Source organism: Dromiciops gliroides, chromosome 4 (genome assembly GCF_019393635.1).
Source record: "Dromiciops gliroides isolate mDroGli1 chromosome 4, mDroGli1.pri, whole genome shotgun sequence".
Lineage (NCBI taxonomy): Eukaryota > Metazoa > Chordata > Mammalia > Microbiotheria > Microbiotheriidae > Dromiciops > Dromiciops gliroides.
The window spans coordinates 364,661,832-364,679,124 of NC_057864.1; the positions used below are offsets into that span (position 1 = coordinate 364,661,832).

Here is a 17,293-nt window from a genome sequence, read left to right on the forward strand (position 1 = left end):
AAGAGAATGGTGGTCCCAAAGGACAAGCCCAGACAAGGGCAACAAGGATGATGGAGTGCACTGAGTCTATGTTGTGATGACAGGTTGAAGGAACTAGGGATATTTCATCTGGGCAAAAGTATACTCCAGGGGAACATATATGGGATCTATGGTTGGAAGTCCCAAAGAGGCAAATTTAAGTCTTGATATAATAAAAATCTTCCTTATAATTAGAGCTCTCCCCAGGTATAATGGACTGACTTAGATCCGGTTCTCTTTCAATGGAAGAATTCAAGCAGAAGCTGGATGGCCTTGTGGTGGGGAGTTCCTATAGAAAAGGCAATTTGAAAGATGAATACCAGACAGGAGGGAAACAATGGAATAGCCCTAGATCTCATGCAGTAAGATATTTTGTATTTCAGAGAGTAGAAGCTGATAAATTTCAAATCTGATTCCCTTATATATTAAAGGTCCTGCTACTATCTTCTTGGAAATCAATAATTATGCAGAGGTAAGGGAATATCAATCAATAAGCATATATCATTTGCCCACTGCTATAGCATGTGCCAGGAACTATTCTAAGAACTAGAGATAAAGATACAAAGAATTAATCCCTACTCTCAAGGAGCTTACATTTAATGGGGAAGATGGCAATAGATTCTCCCAACTCTCTCAACCATGACATTGAAACCATATTACCCTTGTAAGCTTTCTCAACCCCTGGACTTCATACATTGGAAGTACCTTCCACCTCTTCCTTTTCTCTTTTTGATTGGCTGTTTGCTCCCAGAACCTCTACTGTGAGGAGAATGCCCAGGCCAGTCAGGTCTTAATTCCTCTCCAGGCTTCTGACAACCAAAGTTTCTCTAGAACATCGGGACTGTCTTCCTTTCTGCTTGAATTTATATTCTCAGCCATTATCACCATGTCTGACGTATAGTAAGGGCTTAAGAAATGTTTGTTGACTTATTGACTTGACTATGAAAAAAACCACACTAAAGAAAAATAAATTCAGAGTACAATAGACTGGTCCCTAATTTGGACACCACTAATTTAGGAATTGCAACCAATAATTTGCAACATGGTTAATAATATAATTTACCAAAATAAAATAAAATAAATATATACATAATTTACCTTTGCTTAGCAAAATCCATTGTAAAACTTAAGGCACTACAGAAATGAGTCTTTATCTTTTCACATATGTATCTTATATGTATTATATTTACACATACATATATTATATACACATGTGTCTTAGTATATTATATGCACAATTATATAGTCTTAAAATTCTTTTATATTCTACATATATAGAACTAAACATAACTGATATTCCAGTCATTAAATTGGATTAGAAGTCCCCAAATAATTGCTAATTATAATAGTTATAATTTATTAGTATTCAGATGACTATAGGAGGAATGTTTAACACACTTAAGAGAATCAAATGTTTCCAGAAATCTTCAAACTTTTTAAACTCAGCCATTTACATTTGAACTAAGGTTTTAATTAGAAATTATACTTATCAATCCATTATAGTGCGGATAGCTAGGTGGTGCAATAGACAAGAGCATCAGGCTTAGAGTCAGGAAAACTCATCTTCCTGAGTTCAAATTTGCCCTCAGACACTAACTGTGTGACCCTGGACAAGTGACTTAACCCAGTTTGCCTCAGTTTCTTCATCTGTAAAATGAGTTGAAGGAAATGGCAAAAGACCCCCATATCTGTCAATAAAACCCCAAATGGGGTCACAAAAGTTGGTCATTACTGAACAACAGCAACACCCATTATAACAGAGGCAGACAGCGTGAAATAGTGGAAAGGGTCAGAAAACCCTGTATTCACATCTTGACTGTTACTACCTGTGTAACTGTGCCAAATCCCAGATTCTCTGGACTTCTGTTTCTTCCTATATAAAAGAGTTTGAGAAGGTAATTTTGAAGGCCTGTTACAGACCAAAAAAAATGAAAAGCCTAAAAAGCTAAGGCAAAACTATTAAATTTACTTGACTTAATACTATATTAACTTGAAAAATAATGAAGTTGCATTTTAAATGCATATTATATATTCAAATTTCCACTGTTTGTACAATAGTGCCTCTAGCCACAGACTATACAGATGAGAATATTAATGTTCTTCTAGAGGGTTAGTATTATGCTAATCATTTTGTTAAAGGCAAAATTAGCAAAGAGCCTAAATCAGACAATTAGACGGGCTGGCCTCTCAGGTCACACTCTTTATTCCACACATAAAGCTGACTTGAGTCATGATATATTCCCAAAGGAGTTATAGGACCTGAATTTGAATACATGCTTTGTTATTTGCTACCTGTTGGACTGTGGGCAAGGCATTTAACTTCTCTGGGCCTCAGTTTCCTCATCTGTAAAATGAGGAGATTGGACTCGATGACCTCTAATGTATCTTGAAGCTCTAAATCTGTGATCTGATGATCCCTCCCAAAGTTTTTGTCCTGAGTTGCCATAGAATTTCTTTACAATATCTTAGTAATATCAGCTCTGTAAAAATTAATTTACCATCTCTCACCTTAAATCTATTGAGTTCAAAAGGTTTATGACTGTCTTGCCACAGGTAGGCTGACCTCCTTCAACACATCATATAAGCAAGTATAAAATGAGATTTCTCATGAGACTAGTATTCTTGGTTTTACCTCGCCAAGTTTCAAGTCCCCTCTTTTTTCTTCATTCTTTTGCTACTACACCAAAGTTAATTAGCCTAGGAGTAGCAAGGGACCGAATGTCATGTAGACAAGAAATAGAATCCTTCAGTTAGATAACATTGGAGTCTTCAGAACTTTACCTTGTTATTCCCTGAGAGAAGGAAAGGGGAAAGATGAATCTATTATTTGTTTTGCACTTTCCAACATAGCAAGGAACGAGTAAGCTAACGACACAGAAATAAGGCAGATGGTAAATGCAGCCCCTAAAACACTTTGCACGCATAAGTAGTGTTCATGGCGAAGCACTTTTTTTTAAACTTGCAGAGTTGTAAAACACTTGCTGATGCAGATCATTTTTGTCTTTTATTCACCATACTGAAGTTCAAAAGAACAAATCTTATACCTATTGTTTACAATTCAGCTGTATCAACGGGAAAGGCAGGAGAGCAGGGAGAGGAATTCTGTACAGAATGCAAAAAAAAAAAAAAAAACCCAGAAGCAAACCCCAGATGAACAAATGCTGTCATGGTGATGGTCCATAGAATTAGGAAAGAATTAAACAGGATCATTTTAATAATCCATGATAAGCTGATAAATGTTTTAAAACTTATTTGGTGAGTTGGAAAGGTTTTAACTTAGGGAAAGAGGTGAAAGGCAAGATCATATCAACATCATATGAAAATTATACTGATCAGTCTTTATTTCTTGTCTTTTTGTTTCCTCTCCTGTCAAGCTTGTGAATGTGCCCATCTTGGTAATAACTGTGACCCAAATACTGGTCGATGTATTTGTCCTCCCAATACCATTGGAGACAAGTGTGATAAGTGTGCACCTAATTCTTGGGGCCACAGTATTATCCATGGTTGTAAGGTAAGTGGGCTCACTCTTTTCTGTCTCTGTGGCAAAACCAAAGAAAGGCCTATGTTTTTCTTTAGTGAAGAACTAAAACTGCAATCCTCAATTGACAAAGCCTTCTTTGTACTATGAGTTCTGCCGCTGATGGAGATCAGCTTTAGAAGTGGGAAACTATAGCTAAGCAGCATTGAATTCTGGTTATGCAGTCAGTGATTTGTTTATACTATCAAAGTTTCACTGGGGCAGCTAGGTGGCACAGTAGATAAAGTACTGGCCCTGGATTCAGGAGTACCTGAGTTCAAATCTGACCTCAGATACTTGACATTTACTAACTGTGTGATCCTGGGCAAGTCACTTAAGCCTTATTGCCCCATAAAGAAAAAAAGTTACACTTTTTCAACGTAATATGTATCACTGTGCAACAATTGCATTCCTGAAATGTCATAATTGATTCTTTCATAAAATGTTCTCCAAGTATATTAAGGGAATTTAACCATTTAAAGGAATCCTGTGATAATTATAGGATGGATGTAAAGCAAATAACCATACCTTGTCTCTTTGGAAAGTCTGGATTTATATTTATTCAGTTTTCTTAAAACATGGTCCGCTTTTATTTTCTTCATTAAGGAAAAGGGTGGAGATTTTTGCATATGTTAATGGACAGCATTCTAACATTAGCATCCTATTTAGTCCTGTTTGTTGAAGAGTTAAGGTATAGAATTAAATTTTCTGAGCTCCTAAAGGCCTGATCTAAAAGCACTTTTCCAAGAGGTATGGATTGTTTTTTGTCTAAAAAAATAAAAATGTATTTGAGCATATGTTACAAGCTGTGGTGGTCGGGAAAAATGTACAAAACACTTTTAAGTTTAATCTTCATTATGTTTTCTCCATTACTTGTTTCAAGTTTAGATGATCAATAAAACAAATCCAGATATGTGACATTTACTAACTTTGAAGGTATAAAAAGTTACACTGAAAATTTAACAACAGACTCCAGCACACCCCTGGTTATAAGGGTATACTTGTTAAATAGTTTTTTGCTCTTCAGATTCTGGCTCCCATTGATTTGGCAAGCATGCCACTGAAAATCTGGTGACAGCATTTTGCTGTAATATATTCAGCCTTTAAAGAGCTCGTAGTTTTCTAACTTCTCTCACTGACAACTTATTTATCTTCTCAAGATAAACAGTACCCTTTCCTGAGAAAGGCATGTCTTTACATTTAAATACTCATTGATAACTATTTTCAGAATTATGATCAGCAAATATATGATAGATTAAGTGCCATCATGTCTAAACTAGCTTGTTCAGAATTTAAACTATTACCTTATATTTCTTTTCACTAACTATTAAAGGCTTTAGAAAAATTAAGTTCTTTATAAATGAAAAGTAATATATTTAACAGTTAGTTTTTATCTATATAAGGTAAAAAGAATATTCGAATATTTTTGTTTTGTTTTTGGTTTGGAGGCATTCAGGGTTAAGTGACTTGCCCAGGGTCACACAGCCAATGTGTGAGGCAGCATTTTAATTCAGGTCCTCCTGACTCCAGATCCCGTGCTTTATCTATTTTGCCACCTAGCTGCCCCAAATATTCAAATATGGAACCACACATTGCAAGTTTAGAATTACCCTTGGCATCATACATCTAAAGTTGAAATATAACCCTGAGTTCATTTATTCTATCTATTCCCTTCCCTTTACAGATGAGGAAACTGAGGACCCTAGAGGTTAGATGACTCACCCAAAGTCACACAATTCCAAGTTCAGTACTTTAAATTCCACACACTATCCACTATACTACACTACTTCTAATGTAGTTTGCATTCCTGGAGCATATATCAATTTTGATTCAAAAGTGAGCAGAGTGACAAAGGGAAACCAGCCTGGCCAAGGGAAGTCTAAAGGACACTAAATTTACAATTAGAAGACCTGAATTCCCCCAAATCTCCAGTAATCACATATACACTACCAGTGTTCTTTTTGGTGGTGGTGTTATTCTTGTATAAAGTTTCTTTTGAGAAGAATATGATTTCTGGCAACCTGTAGATGACTTCAACTTCACAAACACCATATAATGGGGCGAAGTCTCTCCCTGGAGAAGAGCATCGACTTTGCCTGTTTGTCTTTTATTTCTATATAGTTTTCATTTTCTATAAAGTTCACCTCACTTATAAGAACTTCCAACAATACTATCTAAAATATGGTGGTGGCGGTGGTGATGGTGTTTGCCCTTCATTCCTGAAGAGGACCATGACATCAAGGTGATATCATGACTTGCACTGAATTGAAGTGTGAGAGGGCTGTATAAGGTCAGCAACCTCATTCTCTCCTCCAGAGCCATCTGGAACCAGTGTCAAGATATATATCAGGACAACTGGAAATGGTCCTGGATGTTTTAAGGCATTTGGGGTTAAGTGAATTTCCCAGGGTCACATAGCTAGTAAATATCTGAGGTCATATTTGAACTTGGGTCCTCTTGACTCCAGGGCCACCTAGCTGCCCCCAAATAATGATGTATGACATTGGGCAAGTTTCTTTATCTCTCTACACCTCCATTTCCTCATCTGTAAGATGAAGATTTTGTAGTTAGATGATCACCTCCAGCTCTAAATTTATAACCTTTTAACTCTAGTAAGTGCTATATAAATACTATCTACTACTAACTATGCTGTATCAACTATCTCTGCCCTTTCAAAATTTAATGGCTATTTTTTTCTTACTAGCTGTTGACCATGGGCAAGTCACTTAACTTTTGTCTTCCTCAGTTTTATCATCTGGAAAGTGGGGATAATAATAGCACCTACATCCTAGGGTTGTTGTGAAAATCAAATGAGATATTTGTAAAGTGCCTTGCAAACCTTAAACTGCTATATGAATGCTAGCTTTTGTTTTTATAATAATCAAAATTCTTGCTAAAACCTGGATTTTGATTTTGACACATACTGGCTATATCGTTCTAGGCAAGTCATTTAACCTTTCAATTTTCTAGAAAAAGTACAGATCTGGTTTAGTTTGAGCACTCAGGGGTTTCCAATACTGATGTATTCACAGATCTAGGCCTGTCTCTATTTATTATCAATAACACTAAATATCACTACATTAGGCATTTGGTCTGATGGGGCAGATTTAAAGACTCAAATCAACATTCATTCTGCCTTTGGAAGTGTAGTCACGAAACATATGAATAGTTCATAATTATACACCCACTTAGAGAAAGCAAAATCTCTAACAACAAGCTGGGGGATTGAAGTCCAATCCATGTTCTCAGAAGAGTCATCCTCTCCTACATGGTTCCTAAAGGTCAAATACAGGTAATTATGAGAAATGAGATCAGATCAATCTGATAAAATCTTTGATAGGAAAAAAAGAACATACTTAGAAATGAGTTCTGGTCCCACTCAGATGAAATAAAGCAGGGAAGGGGGAAGAAGGACCACCAATTCTTCCATATGAATTTCTTTTTTTAGTACTCCAGACACCTCAGCTGACAAACATTTAAAAAAAAGTCTTATAACTTGCCACCTTTCCTTCTTCCTTTAGTTTTCACCTCTCTAGCTTCCCAGGCTATGTGGGTTTGAGCAAAGGATTTGCCAATGTTGCCACATTTGCTACCCCAGTTACTCCATGAATGTGTGGGAAGGAGAGGGGAATGGGATAGGGTGATGTTCTTTCCCCTTCTTCTTTGAAGGTCACTTCAGTCCCAAAATAAATTTGACTTCTTTGTCTCAGATGAGCAAAATCAAAACCTTAGAAGTCAATCCATTCTTATTCTTTCTAGAAGTATTATACCTATGTAGAGTTACTACTATAATATAAATTCAGTAGCATATATTTTGAATTTTAGCTACGTAAGGTGGGTCTAGTAAAATTTATTTCAACTTCCCTGACTGAATACATAATCCTAATCACCGTGAAGTTTCTGATACTTTTTTCCCCCTTGCTCCTGTTATGGTTCATTTTGTAGGCATTATATTATCAGATGAATGGTCCTTGAGGATGTCTGTTGTACTCTGACATGGTAGATCATATCTAAACATGCTGTGTGTAGTTATTGGCACCACATTTTAAGCAGGACCTTGATGATTTGGAGTAAGATAACTGGCATGATGAAGAGTCTAGATTTCTTGCCATATGAAGATTATTTAAAGGAGAATATCATAGCCATCTTAAAGTATTTGAAGGTCTAGAATGTTGAAAAATAATTAGACTTGTCTGTTCAGTCCCAACAGGCAGAATTGAAAGAGGAGCAATAGTTACAGGGAGGCAAATTTAAACAGCTTCAGGGAAATCTTCCCAACAAGTGGAGATTTCACTGAAGGTTTTCAAGCAAAGGCTGGATGATCACTTATTAGGCTTATTCAGAAGGTATTCTTTGTGGGGTATGGATGACCACTAGATCCCTTCCAAATCTGAAATTTTGTGTAATTCTGTGAAGTGTTTAGTGTAATCATTTATTTTTTCTGATATTCAAAAATCCTATCTTGCCAATAATCAGGTACAGTTATCCCTTCCACTTTAATATGGTATGGGGTGGGTGCCCCTATCATATGGAAAATCTACATAAAAGTTTTTGGACCTCCCTTCATCCCAGAAAAGAAATCTTCCAGCTTCTCTCGGATTTTCTCCTCTCTCTTGCTCTCATTCTCACTCTGTTATCCAATACCATACATATATCTTATGCATTTCTGAGTTTCTAAACTTTTCCTGTGTCATTTGGTAGCCTTTGCTTGTCTGTGGCTTCCATAAAACTCTGAAAAATTCACATTTAATTTCTTATGCTGACCCACAATATATTGAAATTGCAGTGGGGAAAGTCGCAATGTGGAAGGAATAATTATGCTTGAAGTAACAGTATTGTAATTTTCCCTACCTTAGAAATGGATGCCACGTTTATAAGAGCAGGTATAAGAACTGGACCTGTAATTTTGTTAATACAGGAAAGACTCAGATGAGAATATTCCCTCCACTAATGCAAGTTGGCACCTTCTCTGTAGTTTATTGTCTTAGATTTCTAAGAGGTTAACATTTATCCATTCACAAAGTCAGTTTGAATCAAAAGTGGGAATTGAACCCAATAATTCCTTGGTTAAAAGTCCTGCTTTTTACCTGCTATGTCATAGTTTTCTATCCTATATTTACAGTATTAAATAATTTTTAAAACTGTTTTCTAAATTATCCATTTGACTGGAATCTGGACTAGTAATCTAGTCATTTGCTTATAAGTTATAACTCAGAAATCCATTCTTATCAAAAGAGATTAGAGAAATAAAAATCTAATATTTGATATTGTCATAATAAATATATATCATAAAGTCAATAAATATAATGAAAAACAACTTATTAAATGATCACTATGTGCTGTGATGTTTAAAAATGTTCAAGAGATAATTTCTGGATAATTTAATCATTTTTTAAAATAATGTCAGCATTTTAGTAAAATGATGGTCATTTGACCCCTCTCTCTTAAAGACAATCACAACAGACAGCTCATATGTTCTTTTGAAAGAGTGTTCAAAAGGATAGCAGTCAAGTTTGATTGGCTAATAATTAATGACAGAATGCACATTCCAATGAGGGTCTGCACCTGAACATTGATTATTTCCTTTATTTCTTAATTTACCCTCAGTCTTGGGCAATCTATTCAAAGAATGTATGCTCTCCACCCAAGTCTGAGCAGAACATAATGGCTACCCCACCTGGGTGGGATCTAAATAGAGAAGAAACTTAGTTCAACCTTTAGAGACTGAGGTCTTCAAATGAGGATTAACAAAAGGAAGAAATCTGAATCTCCCCAAATCATTGGTTATTAATAATCATTTCTCTCAGTGCCAAGAATACACAAGACTCATATTATAATTGGAGACGACACATATATAGTTCAATTGCAAGGCAGAGAAAAAGTTCTGATGTTCCTTAGAGTTCAACAGCAATATGGATTTGCAAGACCTAGAGGAGACTATGACCTTACCTAGGGTTTGGATGGCATCCTTAATTAAAGAAGCTTTAAGTACTGTAGATCCCCCTTCAACACACTACAGACCCATGCTGTTTAATATTGCTTCACTTCAGGCTATCATGTAAATCAGAAGTATCAAACACACGACCCATAACACTACAAGCACAGCCCAAACCATATTAAATTTTAATTGGGAAATCTTTAAAACTAGATAAATAAAAATATTATAAAACAAAGATAACATGTGATTTTTCAAGTCAATATATGACCCACAGAGATCCTTAGGTACAGTTTAGCTGCCATCCTTTCTATATCAGTTTGACACCAGATATATGTGGTATATCTGACTAGGTCTCCAAACAACCCCAAGGTGCAAAGAAAAGATCTTATATCTATGTGCTGGCCCTTAAAGCAAAAATACCTTACTGGAGAACCTACATATTTCCCCAAGCTATAAACACAAACATTTCCAAATTCTCAGAGTGTTATCACAGGTGCAAAACAAGAAATTGGGATGCTGTGGGGCGGAGAGGGGAAGACTGGCACAGGTGTTACCTCTGGCCCAGGAAAATTGTCTTCCCACCTCTAGCTAGGAGATTGCAAGTGGAAACTCTTGATTACAACTCCATGGGAGAACTGAGAAACAGTAGGAAGGAACCAAAGTACTAGTACATGTAGGATTGATTTAGTTATATGATAACTTGGCATACTATAAGTATAGCAGTATAGAAAGAGGGCTAATGGTTGGAAAGTCTATTCTTTAGTTAGGGTGGGTGGGGGCCATAATGGAATGCACTGTCAAGGGAATGTGATAGCAAGTGATTTAAAAAAGCTTAGATCCTCAGAGCTATGGGACTTGTAAGGGAGCTGTTTTCCCTTCGTGGCAAAGTTTCTTAAGCTTTTTTTCTCTGGTATCATGAACTCTTTATCCAAAATGAATGAAAGAATGAATGAATGAATGAATGAATGAACAAATGAATGAATGAAAACACAAGGAATTACAAAGGAAAATGATACTGAAATGTAGTTATCAAAATATTGACAAAAACAAACTCAAGGACCCCCTGAAATGTAGGTTAAGAATTCTTACTTTAGGGGCAGCTAGGTGGTGCAGTGGATAGAGCACCCGCCCTGGATTCAGGACTACCTGAGTTCAAATCCGGCCTCAGACACTTAACACTTACTAGCTGTGTGACCCTGGGCAAGTCACTTAACCCCAATTGCCTCACTTAAAAAAAAAAGAAGAAGAAAAAAAAAGAATACTTACTTTATGGGCATTTGGACAAGTGCACAGTGTTCGAGTTTGTGGCTTCATTGGCACGATATAACAACATAATATTATTATTAATAATAATAATAATAATAAGCATTGCTATAGTGCCTACCATATGTTATATATGGTCCAAAGCCCTTTACAAATATCTCATTTATCCTCACTACAAGTGTGGAAGGTAAGTTCTTATTATCATCAACCCAATTTTACATTTGAGAAAACTGGGGCAAACAAAGGTTAAGTGACTTGCTCAATGTCACACAGCTAATAAGGTTCTGAGGCTAGATTTAAACTCAGGTCTTTCTGCTTGAAGCTGTGTGCTCCATCCACTGCACCTCCTAGTTATGAAATCTGGAAAGGAAGGTTTTGTCTAATACAATTTAACTAAATCATGGGCAGCTGAGCTTACTCCCAGAGTTCTGTTTTGTAAGGAGAGCACCTAGAGTGGCATACTACATACATTTATGTCAAATATTGATTTTTCATTAATTTTCATGGATGTTAGAAATAATTTTCAAATAATTTTTCTAGGAAGAATTCTGCATTTGTGATTTTAAGAGATTTCTTATAAAATGACTAAAATTTACATTTCATCATCTGTTCTATAGGCTTGTAATTGCAGTTTGGTGGGATCAATTGATTTCCAATGTAATGCAAACACTGGCCAATGCTCCTGCCACCCAGAGTTCTCTGGCATAAAATGTACAGAATGCAATTTGGGCCACTGGAATTATCCTCATTGCAATCTGTGTGACTGCTTCCTGGCTGGGACCGATGCATCAACCTGCAACTCAGAAACTGAAAAATGTGCATGCCTTAATCAGAGTGGACAATGCACTTGCAAGGTACACACAGCCAAAGTCCAGTGATGGAATTGTTTTTCTTTATTTTCTTTATGTTATTCTTTACTTCTATTTCATTTGGATTTGAAGGGGAATCACCAAAAGCAGTGTATGTTGGTACATTGACCCCTGTGGACATAAGAAAAAATTCTACTTTTGGGGCAATAGATTATCTTTAACCAAATGCAGATCAAGTTTGTGTAAGTTCCTACAGGGATGCTGTTTGCTAGAGATTCCATAGATCCTCTTTTTGGAGACAACTCTATGGATACCTTTGTTGATGAGTGACATTTTGGAAAGCAAAGCTCTTAAGGTAGAAGACTTTCCCTTATAACATCTCTTTGCCCATTCAAAGGGCAAAAAGTTTGAAATGACAGAGAGTGACCCGAAATGCATTTACTCCCACTTAAGCAGCACGTACCTGCTGAACATCACATCTGCGAGTGAAATAATAAGACACATTAAAAGCAGTTTCTCCTAAAAATGGATCAGCAATTATGATACAAAGCCGAATGCTCTTGTTGCTGTGGGAGTGCCACAGCTTCACATTACCCAGCACCCCTGACATTACAACAGTGACTATCTGAACATTTCAGCCCTCATTAATATTGTTAAATGATGTGGAAAAATAATCAATTAAAAAGGCAAAGAGGTATTTTTCCCTTTAGATGTTTCTGCAAAAATCAATTCCACTCTAAATACAGTTAATATCACATCAGAGGTATTCCAACTACTCAAGATAAAGGCCCTGAAGAGAGGGACAAAAGAAATCAGAACTGGAAGAACCCCCGGAAGATGGTTTTGAATAGGCTTGAGCATTTTTTAAAGGAATACTTCTGCCATCAAGGGAGGGCATGTATAGTGCACAAATGAACTATAGACAGTGTTCAGTAACCAAACATTAGCCTGGACCTTTTCATTTATATTCTGACCCTTTCCCACCATTTGTTTGCATTGCATGGACCTCAACCTAGGATTCATTATTTTTATTGTGCTTCTGAAGTCTGGTGAGTCTTGCTTTCATTGGAATTATTCTACGATCTATTGCTTAGTTTTAAGGGTGCATTGGCTATGTACATATTTGTAAATAAAGTATTTTATCATGCTTATGTAAGTCTGCTATTGACACCACTTATACATGCCATTGAAGATGCTAGGCTTGGTTTCATTTCTATCATACTATTTGAAAATCCATACCCCTAATAGTCTCTTCAAGAATGATTTCCCCTATATCTTTGCCTTTAACCATGGACTCCTATTGGGATCATCTCTCTAGGTGAATGTGGAAGGTGTCCACTGTGACAGGTGCCGGCCTGGCAAATTTGGACTTGATGCCAAGAACCCACTTGGCTGCAGCAGCTGCTATTGCTTTGGCACGACTACCCAGTGCACTGAAGCAAAGGGACTAATCCGTATGTGGGTGAGTAGGGAACTGCTGAGCCGTGTAACACTATAATGTTATTTCCTGCTGGTGTCTTTTAGTCAGGCACTGAGAGGTAGCTAGGAAATGGCAAAACATTTAAGTAACCTTTTCCCCTGTGTACATTTAGAAATAGTGAAGGGTCCATGTTCCATTAGACAATCAGCATTGGTACTTTTTTAAATCTGAAAAGCAGCACATTTATTTTTTATAAGGTAATAGATGTCAAGAGAATATATTCACCTTACTTTAATTTCACCTTTGACTTTGATGTTCTTAATTTTTACATTGTCCAAAAGATCTTTTAATCATTCATTTTCTCCCAAGTACATTGCTCTGCTCATGGCACATAAAAGTTAAATATACTCAGTGTCTGTTCTCTTAAGTGCTTATAACTTTAAGACACATGTCATATTGGTTTTCTCTAAATAACAATAACACCTCACCATAAAGAGAGGTTTTGGGTAGATATGAAAGGAGCCATATATTTATGATGGGCAATAATAATTATAGCCAGGTGGCATTGCATAATGGATAGGACTGGCCTCAAAGTTGGGACAACTGAAGTTCAAGACTTGTCTTTGGTATATATTGGCTATGTGACTATTGGTGAGTCATTGAATCTCTCAATGGCCCCACACAATTCTCCCACAATTCTCACAGAGGACAGGTAGGTAGTGTAGTAGATAGAGTGACAGGCCTGGAGTCATAAAAACTCATCTTCCTGAGTTCAAAGGTGACCTCAGACACTTATTAGTTGGGTGACCCTGGACAAGTCACTTATCCCTATTTGCCTCAGTTTCTTCATCTGTCAAATGAGTTAGAGAAGTAAATGGCAAACTGCTCCAGTATCTTTGCCAAGAAACCCCCCCAAATGGGGTTACAAACTGTCAGTCATGACAAACAACTGAACAAGAAAAAAATTGTAGAACACTTGCTGATCTCTCACAATAATGGAATTTTTTTCTCACTGTGAGTTCTTTACACAGATGAAATCACAACTCTAGTCATATGTAAGTATATACGAGTAATTTCAGAAATTTGTGATTTCATCTGTCTGAATTCACAGATTTGGATCACCAATCCTACATGACTTAGTAGATGGTCTTAGAGAGATGTGTGGGGAGAAAATCATCATCTTGTGGTTAACATGGTGATAAAAAGCTAGGTGGTTCTGTGGATAGAGGGCTAGCCTCAAAGTTAAGATTCCCATCTCTGACATATTACACTGGCTGTGTGACTATGAGCAAATCATGTTAACTTTTCTCAACCTCAGTTTCCTCATCTGTGAAATGGGGGAAATAGTGGCACCTGTCACAGAGTTGTCGCAAACCATAAAACATTATATAAATACTAGCTAGTATTGTTATTAGTTAGGATAATCCTTGGACAGCAGGCTGTGTCAGGGCTTGGGACCAAAACTTAATCCATCTTGGTGTCTAAGTTGTCAGGGTTTACACCACATTGCCACAGCTTTTGGGAACCCAAAGCACACTTCAATGAAGTATTAGAAAAGGACTTTATTCAGCCATAAGAGACAAATAAATAGATGCATAGATCTATATCCATCTATTTGCACCTTCATCTTCATAGGGTTGTTATGGGGAAAGTATTTTATACTCTTTATTATTTTCAGTGGTACACATACAAAGATATTTGTATATGTATTCCTGCATGTATATACATAGATATTTGTATGTATGTCATAGTCACACAAATACATAGGCAGCATGACCTAATGGGTGCCCTAATTAGCTTTGGAGTCAAGAAGATCTCTAGAGTCTTGTCTTACCCCCAACAAAAACTGGATTGTGACCCCAAGCAAATCACTTAATCTCTCAGTGCCCCAGTCAGTGACCTAAGTCAGTAACACCCAAAGCACATGTTGATCCCTCTTGCTAGATAAATTTTTCTCTCTGGGGTTTCCTACACCAATGAAATCATAGATCTGGTGCAAATATAGGGTGCCCCAAAAGTTTTAGTGCAGTTTTAAGTTTCACTGAGACTTTTGGGACATGAGACAGAGACAAAGAGATGGAAGCAGAGAAATAGGAAGAAAGAGATGTCTACTGAACAAGAGAGAGAGATACTTAGTCACACACTGCCTATGCATTTGTGTGATTATGACATACACACATGGATGTTACATATACACATGCATAGGTGAATATATATATATAGAGAGAGAGAGAGACAAATGTATGTCTTTGTATAGAATGGTCATATACCATTTAAAATAATAATTACCAGTAAAATTATTTTAGATAAAATAGTGTAATGAGATAATTAGTTCCATAGGAAAACTGTTTATAATTAGGTAAATACTGGAATAGTGTTTATATATAAATATTATATTTATATAGCAATTCAAAGTTTACAGAATGCTTTCTCCACAACAACCTTATGAGGATGAAAATATAAATATTATTTCCCTGGTTTTTCATATGAAGAAACTAAATCTCAGAGTGAATAAGTGAATTGTTCATGGTCATACAGCTCGTACACATCCAAAGAAGAATTTGAATCTAGATTTCTCAACTTGAAGACCACTGTACCTTGTCCACAACCCAGGGCCTTTAGAGTTGCATTTAAAGCACGTTGCTTATTGACAAAATAATTATACAATGGAATTGTTTAAAATAAACATGCATTTTATACCAATACAGATAGCAATATGGGGTGGATGGATGTATGGGAAGGAGGGAAGGAAAAGAAAAAGAGGAAGGAAGGAAGGGAAAAAGAGAGAGGGAGGAATTAAAAAAGAGAGAGAGGGAGGAAGGGAGAAAGGAAGGGAGAATAGGAGGAAACATTTGAGAATTTGTAAGAGACAGCATAATATAGTAGATGGAGAAATGGACTCAGTATCAAGAAGACCTGGAAATTCTAAATAAAATTAAAAAAAAGAAGAAGAAGATGACCCGGGTTTAAATTTCACTTCAGATACATACTGACATTACCATGAGCAAGTCACTTAACCCTGGTTAGCTAAGACTAGGCATTGTAGAGTACTCCCTGATCTGCAATAATAGGAGTTTTCTAGCCAAGATTTCCTTATATCAGTGAAATCAGAGGCCTGGAACAACAACAAAAACAGGGAGATTGGAGGGGAGAGAGAATGTAAGCATGCATTCATGTGCTCTTTCCTACCACATTCTTCCTCTATCACCACCTCATGGTGTAAAGATGACCCTCACTTCTTAACATCTATACACTGAATTACTAATTCCACCAGGTCCAATCATTCTGCAAAAGCTAAGAGAAAGGAACTAGTGGGAACATTAAGATGAGATATCAAAGGTACTAGTAGTCCCTAAATACTGCAGTAAATACCTAAAACACCACCAAATAGAATAATGATCAAAACAACCAATACAAGCACCAATAAGTTCCTCCATTGAGCCCAGAGCTGAACAAGCAGATTGCCAGCAGTCTGAGGGCACTCAGATTGGTGACATGCCAAAGAAGGCAGAATCCACTTCCAGTTCCATAAACCAGGCCTGCAGCTAGAATGATCTAGTCCTAACCTGTTAGCCTAGCAGGGGAGAGCAGACAGACCTACAAGATCACTGCAGAAGGAGACAGAGTTTGTGACACTCCAAGAGTCCCAAAGCCAGTACCACCATGGTAGCCACATCAAGTGGTCCTCTAAATCTGCCAGGAATTTAAAATCAAGAGGAATTTCCCACAATGTATTGGGGTCTATAAGGGCCACAGCAGAGGACAAAGGCAACTTCCAGTTGGCCATATTAAGAAGGAGACAGAGATTTAGGGCCAAGGGCAACACCTACCTACTGCCACCAAGAGATGATGGCAAGAACCAGGATTTATGGCAGGGTGGCAGTCTCTTCCAGACTACAAAGGGGACAGGACCAAATGACTGCTTACCCTATCCAAAAATTGGGTGGGAGGAAGGAAAGAGTCTGACTGGAACAAATTTCTTATCCAAGACTGAAGCTGGAAATACATGTAACTAGAAGAAAGAAAACTGCAAATGTAATGGAGAAAAGGCCTGATGACAGACTATATTTCTGTCATCTAAAGATAACTGTAGAAAAACTTGGAGAAGCTCATTACTAGGCTAACCACAGGGTCTCAAAGACCATGTACTAAGTTGTAGCAAAACTACAACCTGCTTCAAAGGGGGAAAGTGATACACCTGCTATGGAAACCAGAAATCCTTAGAGTAGTGAAGTATGAGTATTATCTAGACATTTATACTCTCAATCATTATCTATTATTTATGCCTACTACATGCAATTCAGGTTACCCTGTGTCTTCTCTCTCTC

General features: G+C 36.9%; 1 protein-coding gene across 1 annotated transcript in view; it reads left to right on the forward strand.

Moving 5' to 3' along the window:
• Positions 1-17,293, forward strand: part of LAMA2 (laminin subunit alpha 2) — an 804,877-nt gene that overhangs the window by 537,613 nt on the left and 249,971 nt on the right. Inside the window, 3 exon segments of the mRNA XM_044002871.1 lie at positions 3,393-3,529; positions 11,354-11,590; positions 12,864-13,007. Of these exon segments, the coding sequence (XP_043858806.1) occupies positions 3,393-3,529; positions 11,354-11,590; positions 12,864-13,007 (518 nt within the window).